Source organism: Ixodes scapularis, unplaced genomic scaffold, assembly GCF_016920785.2.
Source record: "Ixodes scapularis isolate PalLabHiFi unplaced genomic scaffold, ASM1692078v2 PGA_scaffold8__174_contigs__length_109621045, whole genome shotgun sequence".
NCBI classification, from domain to species: domain Eukaryota; kingdom Metazoa; phylum Arthropoda; class Arachnida; order Ixodida; family Ixodidae; genus Ixodes; species Ixodes scapularis.
Genome location: NW_024609883.1, coordinates 31,365,843 through 31,385,478, shown reverse-complemented (window position 1 = coordinate 31,385,478; position 19,636 = coordinate 31,365,843). Strand labels below are relative to the sequence as shown.

General features: G+C 46.8%; 1 protein-coding gene across 1 annotated transcript in view; it reads left to right on the top strand.

The window, feature by feature from the left end:
- The window catches only part of LOC115310822 (putative inositol monophosphatase 3), a 30,126-nt gene extending 10,942 nt beyond the window's left edge, over positions 1-19,184 (top strand). The window contains exons 3-5 of the mRNA XM_029969284.4: positions 4,806-4,901; positions 13,690-13,857; positions 17,514-19,184. Coding sequence (XP_029825144.1) covers positions 4,806-4,901; positions 13,690-13,857; positions 17,514-17,761 — 512 coding nt within the window. The 3' untranslated portion in view covers positions 17,762-19,184. The remainder of the gene's footprint in view (positions 1-4,805; positions 4,902-13,689; positions 13,858-17,513) is intronic.
- The last annotated feature ends 452 nt before the right edge of the window (positions 19,185-19,636 follow it).

Genomic DNA, 19,636 nt, shown 5'->3' with positions numbered 1-19,636 from the left:
CCACGATTCTGGAATCATTCCGTACTTATGCAAACTTGGAATGCAATGGTGACAGCGCTGGGAGGAATGAAATGAGATTGGAATTAGATCAGCTAGAACTTGCTGGAGCAACACTGGCATACAGTCGAAGTGACTCTTGAAGTATTGCCGCACTTAAAGGGCCGCTGCTATCCCCAGCGTGAATATTTTTTATTGTTGCGAACAATTGAATATGATTTCCAGGGATCGTACATTGCGAAATGGTGCACTCCTTGCCTTTTTGGATCGCTTCCAACAGGAAGTGTCGTTTAACTTTCCCTTCTGCCCTCTCATCAATCACGAACGCTCTCGTCTGCCAACCGGTCAATAGACCGATGTCGCCAAGCGTTCGGCGTATGCGTGATGCCACCATAACTTGAATTCGCAGGAAGCAAGCAAAGTCACTGAGTTACTTGAGAAGCAGGCGGCAGTGCACGAGACGGCTCCTGCCGCCTCAGGTTCTGCATGCAGAGCTCCAGCTTGGTTGTCGCACGTGCAGATAGACTACCATTGATGCATTGCGGCAGCGATGGCATAGCCAAACTACCTGGTGACATTGGTCGACTGTGTGCCTGCTTTGCTGTGCACTTGGCACATGACCTTTCTCCAGATGCAGCAGACACATCCCATTTGAGCTTGATTTTTCTTTTCTTAGCAGTGTTCTACTTAGTGGGTCTTAAGCACTTTCTAGATAGGTAAAGAGTAGAATGACGTGTTGCAGAATTTATGCACCTCATGCCTGGACGCCTGTTGTGAACAAGCCACAGAGTTTAGGGCAGCAAGCACGAGGCTGCACGATTATCATTGAAATGTTTTATTTATGTAAAACTGAAATGAGCCGCTGTGTCGCTCAACTGCAGCCATCTGAAGCGGTGGCACGGCGAGCGAGGGAGAGATAGATGGGTGCAAGGGAAGGTTCGCTGCCTGCACGAAAGCAAGCAGCGAGTTGAAATTGTGTTTTGGCAGAATGGAGAATAAACATCAAGCTGATTTAAATTGTGATATTGCATCACAAAAAAAAAACTGTAGTGTAAGGTGGTCAGTCAGGCGAGTTGGTACTGATTAAGCATGGTTGAAGATGCGCACAGAAAGGCAGAGACAGGGAAGAGAAACACGTTGACAACATACAAGTGCACGCTCACAACTCGCATGTATTTGAACGAAGAAGGAAAGAAGGAAGCACAGGCAGTGGAATCGTCTCGAGCGAAGGCCACACAGGAACAAGGGCACACAAGCTTGAAGGGGCCACTCCGATTCAACCATAATAATAGAATTGTAGAAAAGCCATTTCCTTCACTGTTAAGGGCACAGACAGTTCGCTGACACAATGCTTGCCCATGCAACAGATGTTAAATGCTTCAAAGCTTTCTTTGGTGCATTTGTCACGGTATTTACCTATTATTTTCGTTTTTTTTGTAAGGATGGCGTACTCTCACGATCAATACGAGTGTGAACACCGTATTGCGTGGCCCGTGGTACTATCAGTGCCCCCTGTCGAATGCTCCGTAATGCTTAGGTGAAAGGGAGATTGAGGCAAGTAGACTCCTCCGCTCGTTGAGATTTCCTTCACTTCCGGGTCGTCTGGATGAACCGACCATGGCCTCCGCAATTTGTTGTACGCACGCACACCATTTTATGCGTGCTTGACGGTGCAAACATTCGTAATAGTCTTTTGAGCGGTGAAGTGGTTCATTGGTTGTCACATGATAATGACTCTTGAGTGACTTTGAACTCACTGCAGTAAAGTTTGCGATTGATTTATGTTGTGCCATGTTGCTTTTACGGTTCCAAGGAGCGAAAGATGGTCTACGCTTGCTCTGCACTAGAGTGCGGATTTGCAGCCCTTTGTTCTCGCAAAACTCGCGCAAAGTAAATATTAGGCAGATTTAGTAGTTTGTTCCGACACCTCCGATAACAACATGATGGATGCGCAAAGGCGTCGGTGGAGTATGCGGTATCATTATCAGAATCATAAAAATAATCCTGAAAATTCCTAACAAAAATGTTACCCTACAAAAGAAAATATGTAAGCTATTTTTGCCAGCACACACTCCTAGCGAAAGATGCTCTCGCTCATGGGTCAACAGTATCGCTGTTCCGCCGACCGTTCTTCGCTAGCAGACGATCCAGAAGTGCAGAGAAATGCAACGATTGCTGGAGACGAAGTGCCTTCATACACACGCGTGCTTTTGCTTGAGTGGTGACATCTCAGCCATTTTTCCGCCCAATCGTTTTTTTACGCATTTTGAAGTGCGCGCAAACCAGTGTCACTCAGCTCGAGCACGTAGCTTTCGCTAATGCATAGACGCCATTTTACCACCCAAGTCGCACATCGAGTGCGCAAGAGCGTCACGCGCTGGCACATTCAGGGCAACAATGGATGTCTTCACCCTCAGACAGACAGACATGTAGGCTCCCTATGGAGACGTTCTGTCTCGTCCGCAAAGCCCCTTTATCGACCGGGGGCACTGATAGTACTGGGGGCCGCGCGTAGCTGTGTTCACTCTAATATTGATTGTGATAGTACATGAGCAGGCTTGATAGTGCAGGGTAAGTGACCCCCACCGTGGATTTTAGAGAGAGACTGTGTTCTCGTAGCCGATCGTTAACAAACCGTCCCGTCTGTCCTACGTGGCATCTAGCACATGAAAGTGGGATACTATAGGTGACATGGAAGGAACAGGGACATTGGGGTAGACATGGTTTTTGTGGCAAATGGTATGTTTTCTGATATATTCTGCCTTAGGTTGAACTTTGCTCAAATTTGACCCATTTTTTTGGAAGCTGACATCATCTAACAGGTGTGGTGTCTCCTTACTGTTGTCAGCACCCCCCCCCCCCCCCCCCCCAAAAAATGGATAAACTTGTGCAAAAGTCCAACTTAAGGCAGATACCTAATATCAGAAAACATATTTGCCACAAGAAATATCATGTCCACCCCATGTACTCTGTTCCCTCATTGTCATATATAGTATCCCACTTTCATGTGGTAGATGCCACATAGGACAAACAATATGGTGTGTTAACAACCGGCTACGAGAACACAACCTCTAAAATCTACGGGGGGGGGGGGTTACCTACCCCTGCACTGTAAAGCCTGCTCTTGTACACCATCCTTAGAAAAAACCAAGGTAATAGGTAAATACCATGACAAACACACCAGGGAAATCTTTGAAGCATTTAACATCCATAGCATGGGCAAGAGATGTATCAGCCAGCCGTCCGTGTCTTTAGCAGAAAAGGAAATGGCTTTTCTGCAATCCTTTTTGCATGGCTGAATCCCAGTGCCTCCCTCGAGCTCGTGTGCCCTTGTTCCTGTGTGGCCTTCGCTTGAGTCGATTCCGCTGTTTGTACTTCTTTCTTTCCTTCTTCCTTCAAATACATGCGAGTTGTGTGTGCTTGTCTGTTGTCTCCCTGTTTCTCTTCTCTGGCGCTGTCTTTTTGTGCGCATCTTTAGCCATGTTTAAATTGCATCGATTTGACTACTGTAAAATCCCGAGAGATAACCCACCTAACATCAAGAGCAAATCGGGTGAAAATATGGAGTGGCCTAACTTTCGGTGTACAATGAAGAAAATTTTAAAACATTACTATTTTTAGGTCATGTTTCTTTCAAGCTTGTCATGGTGGCGAGGGGCAACGAAGCAAAGATAACTGTGCTTCCCAGCTAGCGTTTGCTTATATTCCGCCACAGCTAACTAGCCGCATTTACACCAAGGTCGTCATTGACCCCAATACTACTATTATTAGGAGTCTAAGGGTATGTTTCGGTGTTTAAAAAAAATGGCAAATCAAGCCAAACATAGAGGTGGGTATCTTTTGGGGGTGGGCCATCTCCCGGAATTTTACGGTACAATGATTTAAGTCTAACACTCCCACAAAGCAATCCCGGAAAAATTTATTTTTACTATTTACCATTTGTGTATTATTTTATGGTTTCCATTTTCATTTATTGTGCATTTAAAGCGGAGAATAATCGAGCAAGGATTTATATTAGGCAGCCATATTTAAAAACATGTTTATTGACAAAAAATCACTCTGGTCTAGCAGAAGTCGTTTAAATCATATAAATCTTATTTATATTAAATAAATCTTGTTTGAATCCAATATACCTCAGTTTTTTTTTTTTCTTTTTTTTTTGTAAAGAAAACATTTTTCTCTTTTTTTTGAATGAAGTAGGTACTGATTTTTTTGTTAAATTTTGGGGAGATTTTAGTTATCTTTGTGAATTGGCATGAAGGGTTGTCCAGAGGCTTTGGAATTGAAGGAGGCTTTGGCATTTGGACTGTTTAGAGGTTGTCCCTTTGTGTAGGTTGTGGGTGATTGGAGGGTTTGGCATTTTAACTATTTAGAGGTTGCCCCTTTTGTGTTGGTGGTGGCTGATTGCGGGCTATATAAGGAGGCGGACTAAATAAACCTGGTAGCTGAGTTTCAGACGTCGTCCTGTCCTTTTCTGTTCCTTCGACTTGTTTGTTCACTTCTGCCCCAGTCTCAGGTTATTCAACATGGGTATACCTCATTTATTTTATTAAAAAAAAAATTGTTTTTTTTTATTTTTGTGGGCTGCATGGGGCCTGGACGGCTATCCAAAAGCCATCTGTTGTTTCAAAATCGCACCTAACGAGGGTGGGGTTTCACTTTAAAGGCAACTAACAGTTCACTATTTCTGTTTTCAGGGGGAGGGAATGAAAAACTTTTCTTTTACCAGTGTCTTTGGTACTCGCTAACTAGTAAAACTCGGCCTCGCCTGAACCTGCCAGTCTGACTTGCATTTGTCCGGCGTGCAGAGAACCTGCTGGACTATGTGACCACCATGGTGTGTGTCGCAGTCGACGGCTCTCCGGTCATTGGGGTCATCCACCAGCCTTTCCACAACCGAACTGGTGAGTGCAACCCAACCTTTCTCACGAAATCACTACCGCAGCCAACGTAATTGTACTACGTTCACCCTTAAGTTGACAGTGCAGTGGCAGCCCCACTCTCACCGGACCCACCATTCGCCTCCCTTTTATCAGCCGACACCAGTCTCTGATCGTGGGTGCGGGCAGGAGCGTGATCTTGTGGCAAAAGATAGACGTACGAGTGGTCTAACGGGCACAGATTGCTTGACTTGTGGCACTTCCCGTAGACTCTGCACAACCGAGAACATTCGAAACAGTGTCTGACATTTTGTAGCAGTGGTGTGGCCGGCACATCACACATGTGTCATCTGCTAGGTATAAGTTTTGGACAAGGAATGTGTATCGGCAGCTCTGTTTTTTTAGATTATGGTGAAAGGCATAAGGAAGTTTTTTTGTCAGTGACTCCGTGAATATAGGCAAATCTATCCCAAAATTTATCGCGCGTGCAGCGACGCTTTTCTTTTTGCAACTTTAGCAGACAAAGGTTCTAAATACGCCAAAAATGCGTTATTATTGAGACGAGCAATTGTTTCAAACATACTAGGGCGAATACAGCTTCATACATTTTGAAAATAGTTTGTCACTCAAAAGCACAAAAAAGCGAAGCTAATGATGATAATGTCTCCTAATGCAAAGTGTGCACCCTCGCACACAATACGCAAAGGACCAAAGCGGAGTTCCACACCCGAGTTTACAACGATGGCTGTAGCTACGGAGAGCGAGTCTGCCTCAGTGCCTTTATTATCTGAAGTTTCACCGCATTTAATTTTGTTTACTACTACGGTGTAAATGCTCGGGTAAAATTCGTTCCTCCTACATTAAGTGGAGATTCTGTCATGTTGCTTAGACACACCCACGGGTCCTTAATTCAAGGAGGACACTTTCCTTTCTCAAGTACTTCGAAGCTTGTTTATTCTGTTCTTGTGCCAATTTACCGTATTTACTCGATTCTAAGCCAGCATCGATTCTAGGCCGACCCCGCAAAAACGGCAGGGCCGAAAAATAAAAAAAAAAAAATTCTCGATTCTAGGCCGATTAAAAAGTATAGGAAAAGCGCCATAAATTAAACACAGCACGGAATTTATCCGCAATGTACAGCACTATTTCGGTCACGATTCCGACGGTATGCTCATGGTTAATGTCCGCATTTTTCCAGATCATTCGTCGTCCTCACTGGTATCTTTGTCACTGTCCACTTACCACAACGCATGGTCATCTGTACCGTCCAGGGCATTCGAGATGCAACACTTTCGGAACGACTTTACTACCAGTTCCGCCGGGATGTCGTCCCATGCGGCCGCGATCCAGCAGCCACCTGACCCAATGTCTCCGACGACGTTCGTCGTCGGAGACTGAATCCAAATCTCTTCACGAATCTTTGCAGCCAGCCTCTGCTTGCTTTGAACTGCGTCCGAGGCACACCTCGTTCTTTTGCAACTTCTCTTGCTTTTGCCTGAATGATTTCTGTTGTTACGGGATGTGCTGCTGCTCTTTGGGCCCTGATGAAGTTTGCGACCTCGATCTCCACCTCATGGTGACTTCCCTTCCGCGGTCCTGAGAACGCCATTCTTGTTGCCGCACATGCAAAGAGCTGACCACGCTGCTTTCTCCAGTGACGCACATTTTTTTCGTCCACGCCGAAGGCACGCTGGGCTTGCAGGTTGGACGAGTGTTCAGCAGCCAAGACAACTTTCCTCTTAAAAGCCGCGGAGTAGTGGCATCGACTGGTCGATGCCATAGCGTCGAGTAGAGACGAACGTTCCGTGCGTTCCATGGTACACAGCGTATCTTCCCGAAGCGATGCAGACAAGATGGCGTCCCGCGGTCATGGCGGAGCCGGATCCTCGTATCTAGGCCGACCCCCGAGGTTCGGATTTAATTTTTTTGGAAAAACTATCGGCCTAGATTCGAGTGAATACGGTATGCTAAGACTTGACAACCCCTTTGGATGCATGCTCCTCAGGTTTCTTTCAGTGTGGCGTTCTGTTTCTTGGGCCTCTTTAACTTTTTAGCCTGCAGCCCAATAATGCTGGGTGAATTCTGCTTCGTGAAAACTTAGCTACTTCTGTCTATACCGGGTGACCAGAAAAAAATACACGGACAAACATTTTTTATTATATTTATATTAAACGAGGAAATTTTACAAAATTATTTTTTAATAACAATTTTATGGTACGTTAGCATTTGCATTCTTAGCAGGTTTTGAAGCGGCGGCCCTCAGCGCCAATGCAGAGCCTCGGGGGCTTCTCGAAATTTTTGCCGACGGGCCGGAGCTTCTTCGGCATGATTCGGTCCCACTTTGGTGCAGTGATTGCCTCAGCGACTCCAAACTTTTGTGGCACTTAGCACAAGCCTTGGCTTCCAAAACTGACCACATGCTGTAATAAGTTGGGTTGAGATCCGCGTCGTTACATGTCCTTGTTGATTTTGACTCCTTGTCCCACGAAAACCAGTGGTTTCTCGCCGCTGGCAGAAATCCCACCTAAGACCATGACGGACTGCAGATTTTAACGGTATTCGACAATGGCCGAGGTGCCGGGGGCCTCTGCGAACCTGTTCCTGTTGTTTTGGCAGTTGTGGGCCTGCTCGACCATAAAGATTTTCGTCTGTGAAGAGGGTACATTCCCAGCACGTTACATACCTGTGGCCCGGCGTTTAGGTTGGTGGCATCTTTCAAGCTAGACTAGGTTATTTTCGTTCATGAGTAGTTGAAATTTTTTAGGCTGGTAGGGCTTGAGTTTCAGCTCCTTTTTCAACCGCTTGTTGCATCGATTCACATTTGATTCCAGTCTCGTGAGCGATTTTCGCTCAGGAAGACACTTGGATTTTGCTCGACTTGCTTTCGGATGTTCTGACTGTTGGCGTTTGCAGTGCGCTTTCTTCTTTTGGGGCAGTCGCCTTCATGGCCAAGCTCAGGGAAACTCCTAATGGCATCGGACATGATTGGGCGAGAATCCTTGAGCGATCAGACAATTTCACATTGACAAAAACCTTGTTGAAACGGCTCCAAAACATTAGCACGTTGGCTTGGCATTCTGAAAAACGTAAAAGTTAAGAGATCAGTAAAAAAAATTTTAATGTTTCTAGTACAGTGGTTCTCAACCATTGATGTTACGCGGACCCCTTGGGAATCGGTGGAGGTTATGGAGGACCCCATTTGCGGGGAGAGGAGAGGAAAGGTATAGATTAAATATAATAATGATTAAAAAAATTATATAACTAAGGGCTAGTCTGAAGTAGATCTCTCTTATTGAAATACACACTAGAAAACGCGCCAGAAAACTGAAACATTTCATCTCGACCTGAAGAAAGACAACTTTTGTTGCCGGACTTGACTAATGAGGCAGGGTCTCGCGGACCCCTAGACTGCCTTCGCGGACCCTAAAGGGTCTGCGGACCCCCTTTTGAGAACCACTGTTCTAGTACAAAGAAGTATGCCGCATTTAAATTCGTTAATAGTTTTTACAAATATAGATGATTCTTGCTAGGAGGCTCTAAAATTTGTTTAGGTTTTTCCTGGTCACCTTGTGTAGGCAGGATTAAAACTTCCGAAGTCTATATTCAAAGGGTTCTATCTCGATAGAGTGCATTAGCCAGCAGTATGAATGAGAATGCAACCTAACATTACAACATTCTTCTTTTCTGAGGTGTCTCGGAAAACGTGTCATGCACACTTTGGATACATTAAGTGAATATTAAATTCGGCTCCTTCCTGCATACGAAAGTTGCCTTACGAAACATGCCCACATCCCCAACTTTAATTTGCATTTGCCATTTAGAATGCGTCGCAGGCATGCCTATTGCGTAAAATTTGTGCAAAATAGGGCACTTCCTTTCGTAACATCGCCATACTCTTACACCGTCAGCATGTCGGCACTTAAAGCTCCATTCAGTATTCCCTCCCTGCAAATTTATTGATCGGAAACAAGGAGCATTGACAAAACCAATACACCTTCCTACTGTTCTAAAACTGTTCAATTCGAGCAAAGAGTTTTGTTGAAAACTTAATTTGCTTAAAATGTCAGCTGTATCATGCGTCAGTCGCGCCACGGGTCAGTCGCGCCACGCGCCACGGGCGAGTCGCGCCAGTTGAAAATTCCCATTAAGTTCCAATTGGAATTTTCTTATTGGTACCAATTGGTTACTTATTGGTACCAATTGGGTTTTTGGACAACCAATTGGTCACTGCCAATGGGAACCAACGGGAACCAATGGGAATCGTTGGGAACCCATTCAGGTTCCAACTGGAAAAATAATTCCAATTGGTGAGACCCATTGGCCAGAGCGGTTCTAGCTGGAACCCACTAAAACCAATTGGTTCCAGTTAAAACCAGTTGGAATTCCAATTGGATTTAATGGGAATTTTCAGCTGGGGCGCCACGGGTGAGTCGCGCCACGGGTGAGTCGCGCCACGGGTGAGTCGCGCCACGGGTGAGTCGCGCCACGGGTCAGTCGCGCCACGGGTCAGTCGCGCCACGGGTCAGTCGCGCCACGGGTGAGTCGCGCCACGGGTGAGTCGCGCCACGGGTGAGTCGCGCCACGGGTGAGTCGCGCCACGGGTGAGTCGCGCCACGGGTGAGTCGCGCCACGGGTGAGTCGCGCCACGGGTGAGTCGCGCCACGGGTGAGTCGCGCCACGGTTGAGTCGCGCCACGGGTGAGTCGCGCCACGGGTGAGTCGCGCCACGGGTCAGTCGCGCCACGGGTCAGTCGCGCCACGGGTCAGTCGCGCCACGGGTCAGTCGCGCCACGGGTGAGTCGCGCCACGGGTGAGTCGCGCCACGGGTGAGTCGCGCCACGGGTGAGTCGCGCCACGGGTGAGTCGCGCCACGGGTGAGTCGCGCCACGGGTGAGTCGCGCCACGGTTGAGTCGCGCCACGGGTGAGTCGCGCCACGGGTGAGTCGCGCCACGGGTCAGTCGCGCCACGGGTCAGTCGCGCCACGGGTCAGTCGCGCCACGGGTCAGTCGCGCCACGGGTCAGTCCCTTTACGGGTCAGTCCCGTCACGGGTCAGTTGCTTCACATTTCAGCCGCCTCGCGTGTCAGTTGCGTTATATGGTAAAATTATAAGTATCGATCATCAATATATGGTAAAAGTTTGAGAATCAATCATCATAAACATTAATAAAATGCCATGACATGCACAGAGCCGTTTTTTGTTTCTTATTTTTCAACTCTTGTCTTTTTTTAAATGATTTTCAGAATCTCTCTGCGAGATCGGCCTTTCAGCTTGCCACTTCAGATTTTTCTTTCATGATGGGAGCCATCCAATACAATGGTTGACATTCTTCCTGCCACCCCCTTCCACAAAAAGAAACAAAACAAAGAACAAGGAATAGGCAAGGTTTTATAGAGATGTGAAAAAAAATTACAAGAGGACACTTAAAGGGAAGCTGAAGAGCTTTTTTAGAAAAAAAATGAGTTAATAGTTGATTCTGACATGTTTGTGCCTGCCGAGTCCAAAATATCACAACCATTTGACCCCCACTAATTCTTAAAACGTGCAAAAAAAGTGAAGAAAACAGAAGTGATTACCGCAGCAGAACACCATTGGCTAGTCGCTCGTGATGTGCCACTACGTCATAAAAAGACCATCTTGTTCCTCGCGCGCTCCTTCGCTTGCAAAAGTAGTCGGGCGCCGTGGCTTCTGCTCTTGTAGTTAGGCTTCTGATTTTTCGAAACCTTTCGGTGGATTTGTAAGGGGAAGGTTGTCCAGAGGTCCCTCGACGTGACAGAGTACGTGTTCCAGCCATTGGCAAATCAGAAAAGTGACTCCCCCACAGTAATTTAGGCAGACACGAGGCACCGTCTGCGCCGACAGGACATGGCCGGCTTCATATGTTCAGGAACATACTGAGTGCTACTTATTGTAAGGTAAAATGTTGACAGTAAACAAAGTGCTGTTGATGGGACGCGTCAGGCCGGATTAGTGTAACCCTCCCCAAAACAGTCATAAGAGGACAAGAATTCGGCAGACGTCTGCCTTCATGCTTGGCAGCTGCTGGACATGTGAGCGTGCAGGCTGCATTGTTCAGCAAGGCTGAAGTGGTTTGAAGGGACAGTATAATTGGTTTCGGGGGACAAGGGAGCACAATGAGACGGGTGATGAGACAGAGTCGCCGTTCTGCCACCGCAATGCCCTTGCGTACTTCGCGAATACCTAACTGCAGAAAAAGGTCCATCCCTGTGATAGTGTTACCCTCTGCTGCGTTTTATTTGTTTGCCACCAGTTATTGCACAATTACAGCTCGAGAAAAAGCGGAGATGTGTGCCCGGCAGCCCTTAATTTGATGTTGAATCCGTGAAAGCTTCCTGGGCCTCTACATTCGCATATTTCTCCAAAGATTTGTTGACCGCGTTAGACCACCACCAAGCATTATCATCGTCCGATCACATTTCCACGGCCCAAAGAACCATTGCATGACATACAATACTGTATATGGAAAGCATTGCATAATTTGTAAAAAAAAGAACTCTATTCACAACAGAATGTCGCATGCTTTGTATCTCCAAAAAGTGCTCCTGAGGAGAATATGTACCTATGGAAGGAAAATTTAACAAAATTTATGTTTACATTTAAAAAATATTTGACCTTAAGTAGTATTAGCAACTGTAAAAGAAAAAGTCCATGCTAAAACAAGTTGCACCCTGAAAGATGCATCATGAATTGCATGACCAGGTATTACAACAGTCCATCCTCTCCCAAGAGACTGGGTAGCGGAGTAGATTAAAAAAAACAGAAGAAAACAATCTTGGGCAGCGGTGTCGGTCCGGGACATACGGTCACTTCAGCAATATAAAAAGAAACCAAAACTAGAACACTAACAAAAGGCGGTTTGAACAAAAGAGCCAGTGGAGCCAGCGTAATAGCTTTTTTCTAAAACGGTCTTTTTGTCTTTTCTTTGCATGTGCCTTTTAATGCGTTGAACTGCCCTCCTACCTTCAAAGATGGTCGGCAGAGCGTCGGGTTCAGGCGAGCCTTTTTCGGATGCAAACCGATTCATATATTTTGTGAGCGTGGGGAATACTAGGGTATAACAGTACTGCAGCAAGTAATATCATCGGAGAAAACGAGACAATATTTTTAAATCCTACTGATACTGTGGAAGTGCTTTCTATATTTATGAGCATGAAAAAAAGTCACAATCATGACTGTGAGGACCTTCCAATGGGAGCAGTGAAGTTTGTAATTGACTTACTATAACTCATCTCTACAACCAGGGCCGTAACCAGGGGGGGGATAGGGGGTTCTGACCCCCCCCCCCGAAATTTTTTTCTGGGTACGGCCCTGGTCGGTGCACTTGCAGCCAGCCGATTTTAATCTCCACCTCTGCGCACGCGCAGTGGCGGCGGTCGGCTACCGGATACCAAACCGGGACCGGTTCTCCGGTTTGCTGCAACTCTCCATTATATACCACCGATGCACATGATTCATAGGCGAAAATAAGACAATAGACACTTTCAAAATGGCCGCCGTTGTCCCCGAAAACCCCCCCCCGAAATTTTTTTCTGGGTACGGCCCTGTCTACAACCTTATATTTTCATCCAGTACATTTCCTAAAAAAATACAAACTGCTAAGGTGTTGATTTTGTATAAAGGTGGGAATCAAAACTATATGTGCAATTATCATCCCATTTCTATCCTTCCTTTTTTCTCAAAGCTAATTGAAAAAATTGTGCATTCTCGACTTTCAAGTTTTTTTTTTACAAGTTTTCCTCATTGACTGAGTCACAGATGGATCTAAAGAAACAAGTCTATTTGTACAAAAAAAAAAATAGAAACTTTTGAGAATAAACTTTTGACATTAGGGATATTCATAGCCTTTAGTTAAGTGTTTGATCGTATAGATCACAAAAGTCTCCTAGATAAACTCAAATGTTATAGAATTCAAGGTTAGTGTTACTGCTCATAACATATTTACAGAACTGATTCCAATATGTTTAAATTAGTAGTTATTAATCCATTATGGGATGCATTTACACTTGGGTTCCTCAGGGTAGTATCCTGGGACCACTGTAGTTGTCCTGGAATGCTCACGTAACGTATATTCATAAAAACTTTGTAAAGTTGTGGGAATAATGAATAATTAGACATATTCTTCCAGCAAACAATAAACAGCTAATTTATAATGCACTTTTTATTCACTTATCTGTTACACCCATGTAGTGTGGAGAACGACCACAAAGAGTAACTTAGACAACTTGTGACCACAAAGAAAGCTCTTAGAATAATTTAAAATGTCCTCGTGATCATCTCTTTTTCTCTTTTTGAAAAACAGAATCATTGATACTACATGAAATATTTATTTTTATAGGTTAATTTGCAACTATCAACAATCTAAAAGAAAATATTATAATTATTTTAGATCTTGCTAAACTAGATAAAAAGTAATCCCTGTGCCCATCTTTGAGTACCAAAGAAAATTTTTATACTCAAAGATACCGTTTTAAATTATCGGCTTTATTAAACACTTTTTTTCTCATGATATTGAAGTATCCTCGGTAAATTGTCATACCACCCAAGAAATATTGCAATAGCATTATTTATGTATATTGTAATATTACAAAAGGTGCATTTTTGAATGCATTTTTCATATATATATGTGTGTACAGAGGCTTCTTGCAAAGAAGGCTTGTAATCAAGATTTCGGTTGTACTACGTCAAAAGATCCCCGGGTGGTCAAAATTAATCTTCGGTCCTCCGCCAGGGCGAGCCAGGTGCCCTCAGTTGATTTGGCATATTAGCCCCCTAATTTGAGCCTCTCTTTGCAGTGTGGGCCTGGGTGGGCCACGGGACGTCCCCGGGCCTGGTGGTGGCCCCCGACGCGCACCGGGACCCCCCTGTGGTGTTGGTGTCACGCTCGCACGCCGGAGAAGTGCAGGACCTGGCCAGGAACGCCTTCGGCCCCAACGTCAAGCTGGTGCCTGCAGGAGGGGCAGGTAAGCAGCGCAGGGAGGGAACCGCACCGGCGGCTCTGTTTCGCCTGCTTTTTGCACAGAGAGTACTTTGGAATCGTTCGATTCGTTTGCACCAGCGTACACCAGCACAGAAGACCGCAGGGCAGTGTACTTCTTTTTTTAAGAAGGGCTGTGCTCGTAAGTCGAGTACAACAGTGTACGCCAAGCATAGACCTGAAGCTCAAGTTTTGAGTTGACGCCGTGGGCCGCCGACAGACACTACTTTATCCCCGTGGATTGTGCACGATGGGACTAGGACGCCGCTTCACGTCGGCATTACGTGGTCGCTCCTTGCGAACGTGCCTCTTTTGAGGTCACGTATCGTGGGCGCTATTGGCGACTCCAGCAAAATCAGCAGCACCTAGCGACTAGAACAGAAAGCCGTGGCAGCAAGTTCACTTGCCAGCCTTCTCAAGCGAATCAGATATTCCCAACACGTGGTCTAAATAGAAAACCGTCAAAGTAGCTTGGAAAAGCATGCAATGAAAATCGCCAATAGTGCCCCCTGGCCAACAAAAACAGGCCTATAGCCGGTGCAGTAGATGTAAGTAAATCAAACGTTGCAAGTAGTGTCGTAGCGCCAAGCCCTGACCCGAAGGATATACTAATGCGTAGCAAGAAAGGTGGAACTTCACAGATTCAAACTTTGGTTAGAGATTACTTAGTGAGTAGACAGGACGGCGGAATTTTGTTTGCTTCTTGCGCAGAGGGTACAGGGACATCACAGCAGGTAGGCACAGTGGCAGAACATCTCAGTGGTGAGCTTTGGTTGGAGGATATATAGTAGTAGGCAGACAGAATGGCGGAGGTGCTTCTGCTTTTTGCGCAGAGAATCGCAGCAGCCAGCCCTGACTGGAAGGATACAGTGGGTAGGCACAAAGGCGGAACATCGCAGCACCTCTATGTCCACTCGGACAGTAGGCAGACGCAAAAGCGGAGGTTTGTCATTGCTCTCCATGCAGGGGGCTACGACGTCTAAACACAGAGCCGTAGCAATGGCCGCTGTGTTTTGTCGGCTGACGAAAAACCCATGGCCGAGATGTTTGCTACCCACTCATAAAAATGGGACTCTGCATTGCATGCATGATCACTCTCTCACCTTTGTGCTCCCCTCGTCTCGTGTGTGGAGACACTCCTCACTGCCTAGCTCACCCCCTTGTGCGCAGAGGAATGCATCACTGCATGTGCTTGCACCCTCCGCCCAATAGACCGACAGGAAAAGAATGAGATTGTGTCAATCCTTCCCTCGACTTATGCCGCCTGTCAGATAGCCTCTGCTTGGGTATCTGCCCCCTTCCCAACCTCTATTTTTTACTCGCCGTTATTAAGCCCCAGTGCCTTTAACAAATCGCTCTCGACTTCGGAACTCAATAATGCGATTTCTGCGTTACTTTTGCCCAACTGCCTTACCCTGCTACACCCCTCTAAATTTCACCCAAATGCGAGGAATTTGCAAAAGAGTCACGCCAAAACTATTGAATAATAGATCAGGCACCACTACACAGCTGGATCATTATGGTAAACGTGCGAATTTTCAAAACTTTTGATTGTTGCCTTAAATAGCATCATATTCGATTTGATCTCTGTATTAAACAATGACAATTGTGGAAGTTTCGCAATGTTTCTCATGGCCATGATCTGTCCTGCCTGGTCGGTTGCCTTTGTTGATTGCACTTCTCACCACGCTCTGGTGTACTGCAGTGAAGCGACAGCCTCTGAGTAGGCATTGCTGTTGTGCACATCCCGCTTTGCCGCAGTGCACCCGCGTAGCAAGGGAAAAGCACTCCCCCTGAGCGGGACGTTACTCACATTTTTTTAATTAAAACTGCGGCTACTATATATGTGACTGTGATATTCTGACGATATCTTTTTCACATTTTATCTTCAAAGTCCAGCTCCCTTGCCTCTAAATGATGTGTCTCACCAATATACTCCCAGAGGGAGCCCTGTTGGACATTTTAGGAACTTGATGAGGCAGGCAAGATTTCGGTAGTGTTTGAAACAAATGTTTAGCCAGAAAACTGGGATGGGCGATTTTTTGAAAGGCGGGCGTTCATTCAGAATTTTATTCTCGAAGCATGCGCATGCATCACCCCATTCTAGAGGAATGCCTTTCCTCTAAGCACATGCATGCACTGCAATGAAGCGAAATAGCAACATCTTTCACTCTGTGGGTGTCGCTTTGCTACAGTGCACCTGTGCTCGCTCAAGAGCACTCTATTTAAAGCAGACTACCTCTCGACGATTTCCGCTATTGTAAAACTTCCCAAAGCCGGGTAAAAACAACACGTTCAATGTTGAAGGGAAAAGACACAAAAGAATCTTGCACCTCTTTCCACATCTTTTTCCTGGAACGTTAGAAGTTTTGCCAATTCTTTTTACCCCAGCCCGGGGTAGTTTTACTATCCAAGGTTATGTAATAAACTACGTGGCTAGTATCTTTTAACTGAAAAGCAGCCATAAGATGCTTGCTGTGTTTGACTACGTTGAGCATTGGAGGGTACAACAGGCATCATTGATTACAGTGAATGCTGCCATTGCTATACTGATCGTAGCTGCAGGGAATGCCGGAGTTTGACTGGATCACTTTATAATTTGTAAAATTAAGGACTACTATGTCACCCTGAATATGAGCCCATAAACGGCGGCGCAGTTACAAATTCTTCACTGAAAACTACCTCGAACCGTCACGTAAAACAGTGACATTTTTTTGTGGGTAAATGGACAAGTCTACATCAGCGATTGTTGTGCGTTGCATAGTATCCGTGTATGCACAACTTCGCATATCTCGTTATGGAGGTGAGGTGTTTGGCCTGGTCGTGTTTTATGGCAATACAACCACAGATTTCTTGGGAAGTCGGAGGTTACTAGAGCTGGCTGGAATCAAGCTATCAAGCTTGTGCTGCTACCGTAATTTGTGGGCCAGGCAACATTTTGCCCAGCACTGGTAGAGCAGCAACACTATTTGAAGCATGGTTTCAATAAAGAAAAAAAGATTGAAGTACACGTAAGCATTCCTTACGAGTTGTGAATGCGAAAGCATGCAAGCCACTTGTCTGCTGTGTACTTTTCGTCGCTGGTCAGCGTGTGTGCTCCCCTGGGCACTGTGACCTTGGACGCTCCGTGTTAACAGCGCGCTGATGGACACGCAGCGCCATTGGGTGAGCGGTCATGGAAACTGACAAGTGCAGCGGCCAATGGGAGCCCCGTCGACGCGCGCCAGCTAATGGAACTGAAGGAAACTTCCCGATGTCTTCGCGCTTTAGACTGATGACGTCAGCTCGCTTTACGAGACAGTTAATGCTTTCGCATTAATAAAAAAAAGTATGCCAACACTCATTTTCAACACCCCTCTAATGTAGTGCGTGACCTCAAACAAGAAATATATCGAAACCCCCCAGTGATGTCGGCGTTTCATGCAAAGGTCTAAACTTTATAGTAGTTTGTTAGTCTAAGCAGCCATCAAAACCCTTTAAACATTTTCGCTAGCCTACCGTAATGATCCAGCCACCTACCAGGACCTCGGCTACTAGCTTTGGTACCGAGAGAAGAGTTTAAGAGCTTTCTGGGCAGGAGGTTGCCATACTGTTCTTCACCCGCAACACACCGTAACAGAGGCTCGCTTCCCGGCGTCGCAGGCTACAAGGTGCTGGAGGTGGTGTCCGGCCGTGCGGACGCGTACCTGCACAGCAGCCTCATCAAGAAGTGGGACGTGTGCGCGGGGGACGCCCTCCTGAGGGCGTTGGGGGGCCGCCTGAGCGCCCTGGATGGCAGCGACCTGCAATACGGTCCCCAGGACGACCCCAAGGCCAAGGGGGGACTGCTGGCCACACTGCACGGGCACGCCGCGCATCTTGGCGCACTGCGTCGCCAGCGAGACGCCTAGCGGTCAATTCCGGCTTGCCGGGTGACCTTGGCCCGCCCTTCTGCCCAGTGATGCAAATCGTGCGTGACGCGAGTCGTGACCCGTCGGCCACCAGCGCGGACGCTACTTGTGTTCGACGTCGGCACTCTGCGCAACGTTGGAAAATCCTGGGCCAACCTTTGGAACTGCAAGCAGAAAGTCTGCAACCATTATAGTCGACGGCGGGATGTCTCTATCGAATACCCAGCCTGCAGCACACACTTTTCTCCTTTCGTGCTTCATCTGTGCGGGCACACTGGAGGCTTTCGAGACGCCAAAGCCTTCTCGAACGTACGAAGCTCGTGCTGGAGTTGGGACAACTGAGGACCCCTCTGCCATTCTTGCCGGCGACTACAGCCAGCGCCGTTCCAAAAGGTTTGCCGGTTGTGCCAGGGGGCATGCTCGAAACTCTTTTCACCGTTCGGCAAACCGCAAGGTGCAGGCCACATTTTGTCCGGACGTTCGTTTAACACTTGCGTGGTGGTTCTTTCGGGTTGCCTCTTGCAGGACCCAGAGGCTCTGCGAGCATTTTCTGACTGGCGAGTGCGACTCCATGTTGCTTCCTAGTCCCATTTTTAGTTTCAGATGTATGAAAACCAAAAAACGACGACGAATACCTACCAAAGATCGCCGCATATGCGTGTCGAGCGTTCCCCTCGCGATAACGGAGGAGGATGTCCCGAAGACCCGATTTGGTATTTTGCATTTTATAGATTACGTGCTCGGGTTGCGTGTGTTGAAAACCCCACGCGCTCCGAGAGTATTCCATAATTTGTCGAAGCTTATTGGGCTCTGTGGAGGAACGGTGCTATGCGTCGCCAACTGGTATGTTTGCCCAGACTCCATTTGTGGTTCATCGATTCCCACCTCGCGTCGCCGCAGGCACGCCTAGTCGCCGGTCACGATCGTAGTGGGGGCGGAGCAACAGAAGTAAATATGGTAGACACTCGTTCCGCAGGTCACTCCGCAGCCGACCGGTCGACGGTGGCAACAGTTCTGTCTCATCGCCTTCTTTGCGAGCACTTCTAAAACGCCAGGATCCCAGCAAGCGACCGAGTAGCCTGCTTCCGATTACTGCGACACTATGTACTCCGGGACTGCTTTGAATGCGTGGGCGGCAGGAATGCCCAAAGTTGAAGACGAGTTACAAACACCACACCCTTCAGCCTCGACCGAGCTACTACTCTTGGGTCCTCAAATAGTTTTTCGCTCGGCCCCGATTATTTAGCCTCTGGACAAGGAGCTAGAATCTGTGCCTGCAGTATTACAATTTTTGGGGGTTCTGGTATTTAGGTGTTAAATTTTTCACCGAAAATTCGGTGTTGTTTGAGTATGTTTACTCATCAAATGAAGTGACGCACAAAAACCATTCCAAATAAACTATAAAATGATTTTCTCCTTTTTACTAAATGGTTGACCTTGATGAAAGCTGAATGGGAGTACTCCGCACTTCCTATCAACTTTGTTTTGTGTTGTATGTGAGCACCGCAGTATCAACATTGGTAAGCATAGAAGAGACATACCAGGGGAGAGCTTTTCCGAGCGCATGCACATGGGAAGCTAGAAGACCGAGGCAATTGGGCCAAACTGACTGCTTCAGTTTTTGTGCTGGGTAGCGCTTGTGGAAAATGGAAACCACTGAACACCCTTTTTTTGTTCTGGGCAAAATAACCATCCAAAGAACCAGTGCGGCAAACGAGGAACCCAGTAACGAGCCAAAGAAATCCATACTTAGTGGGTCCCACTGAAATTGTTTGCATCTCTTGCAGAGCGGCGCAGGCCCTAGAATGCAGGTCCGCTCTGCCCACAGGCATACCTCGGCAAACCTCACTCACGAGGGCCCTCACTCACCCTCAT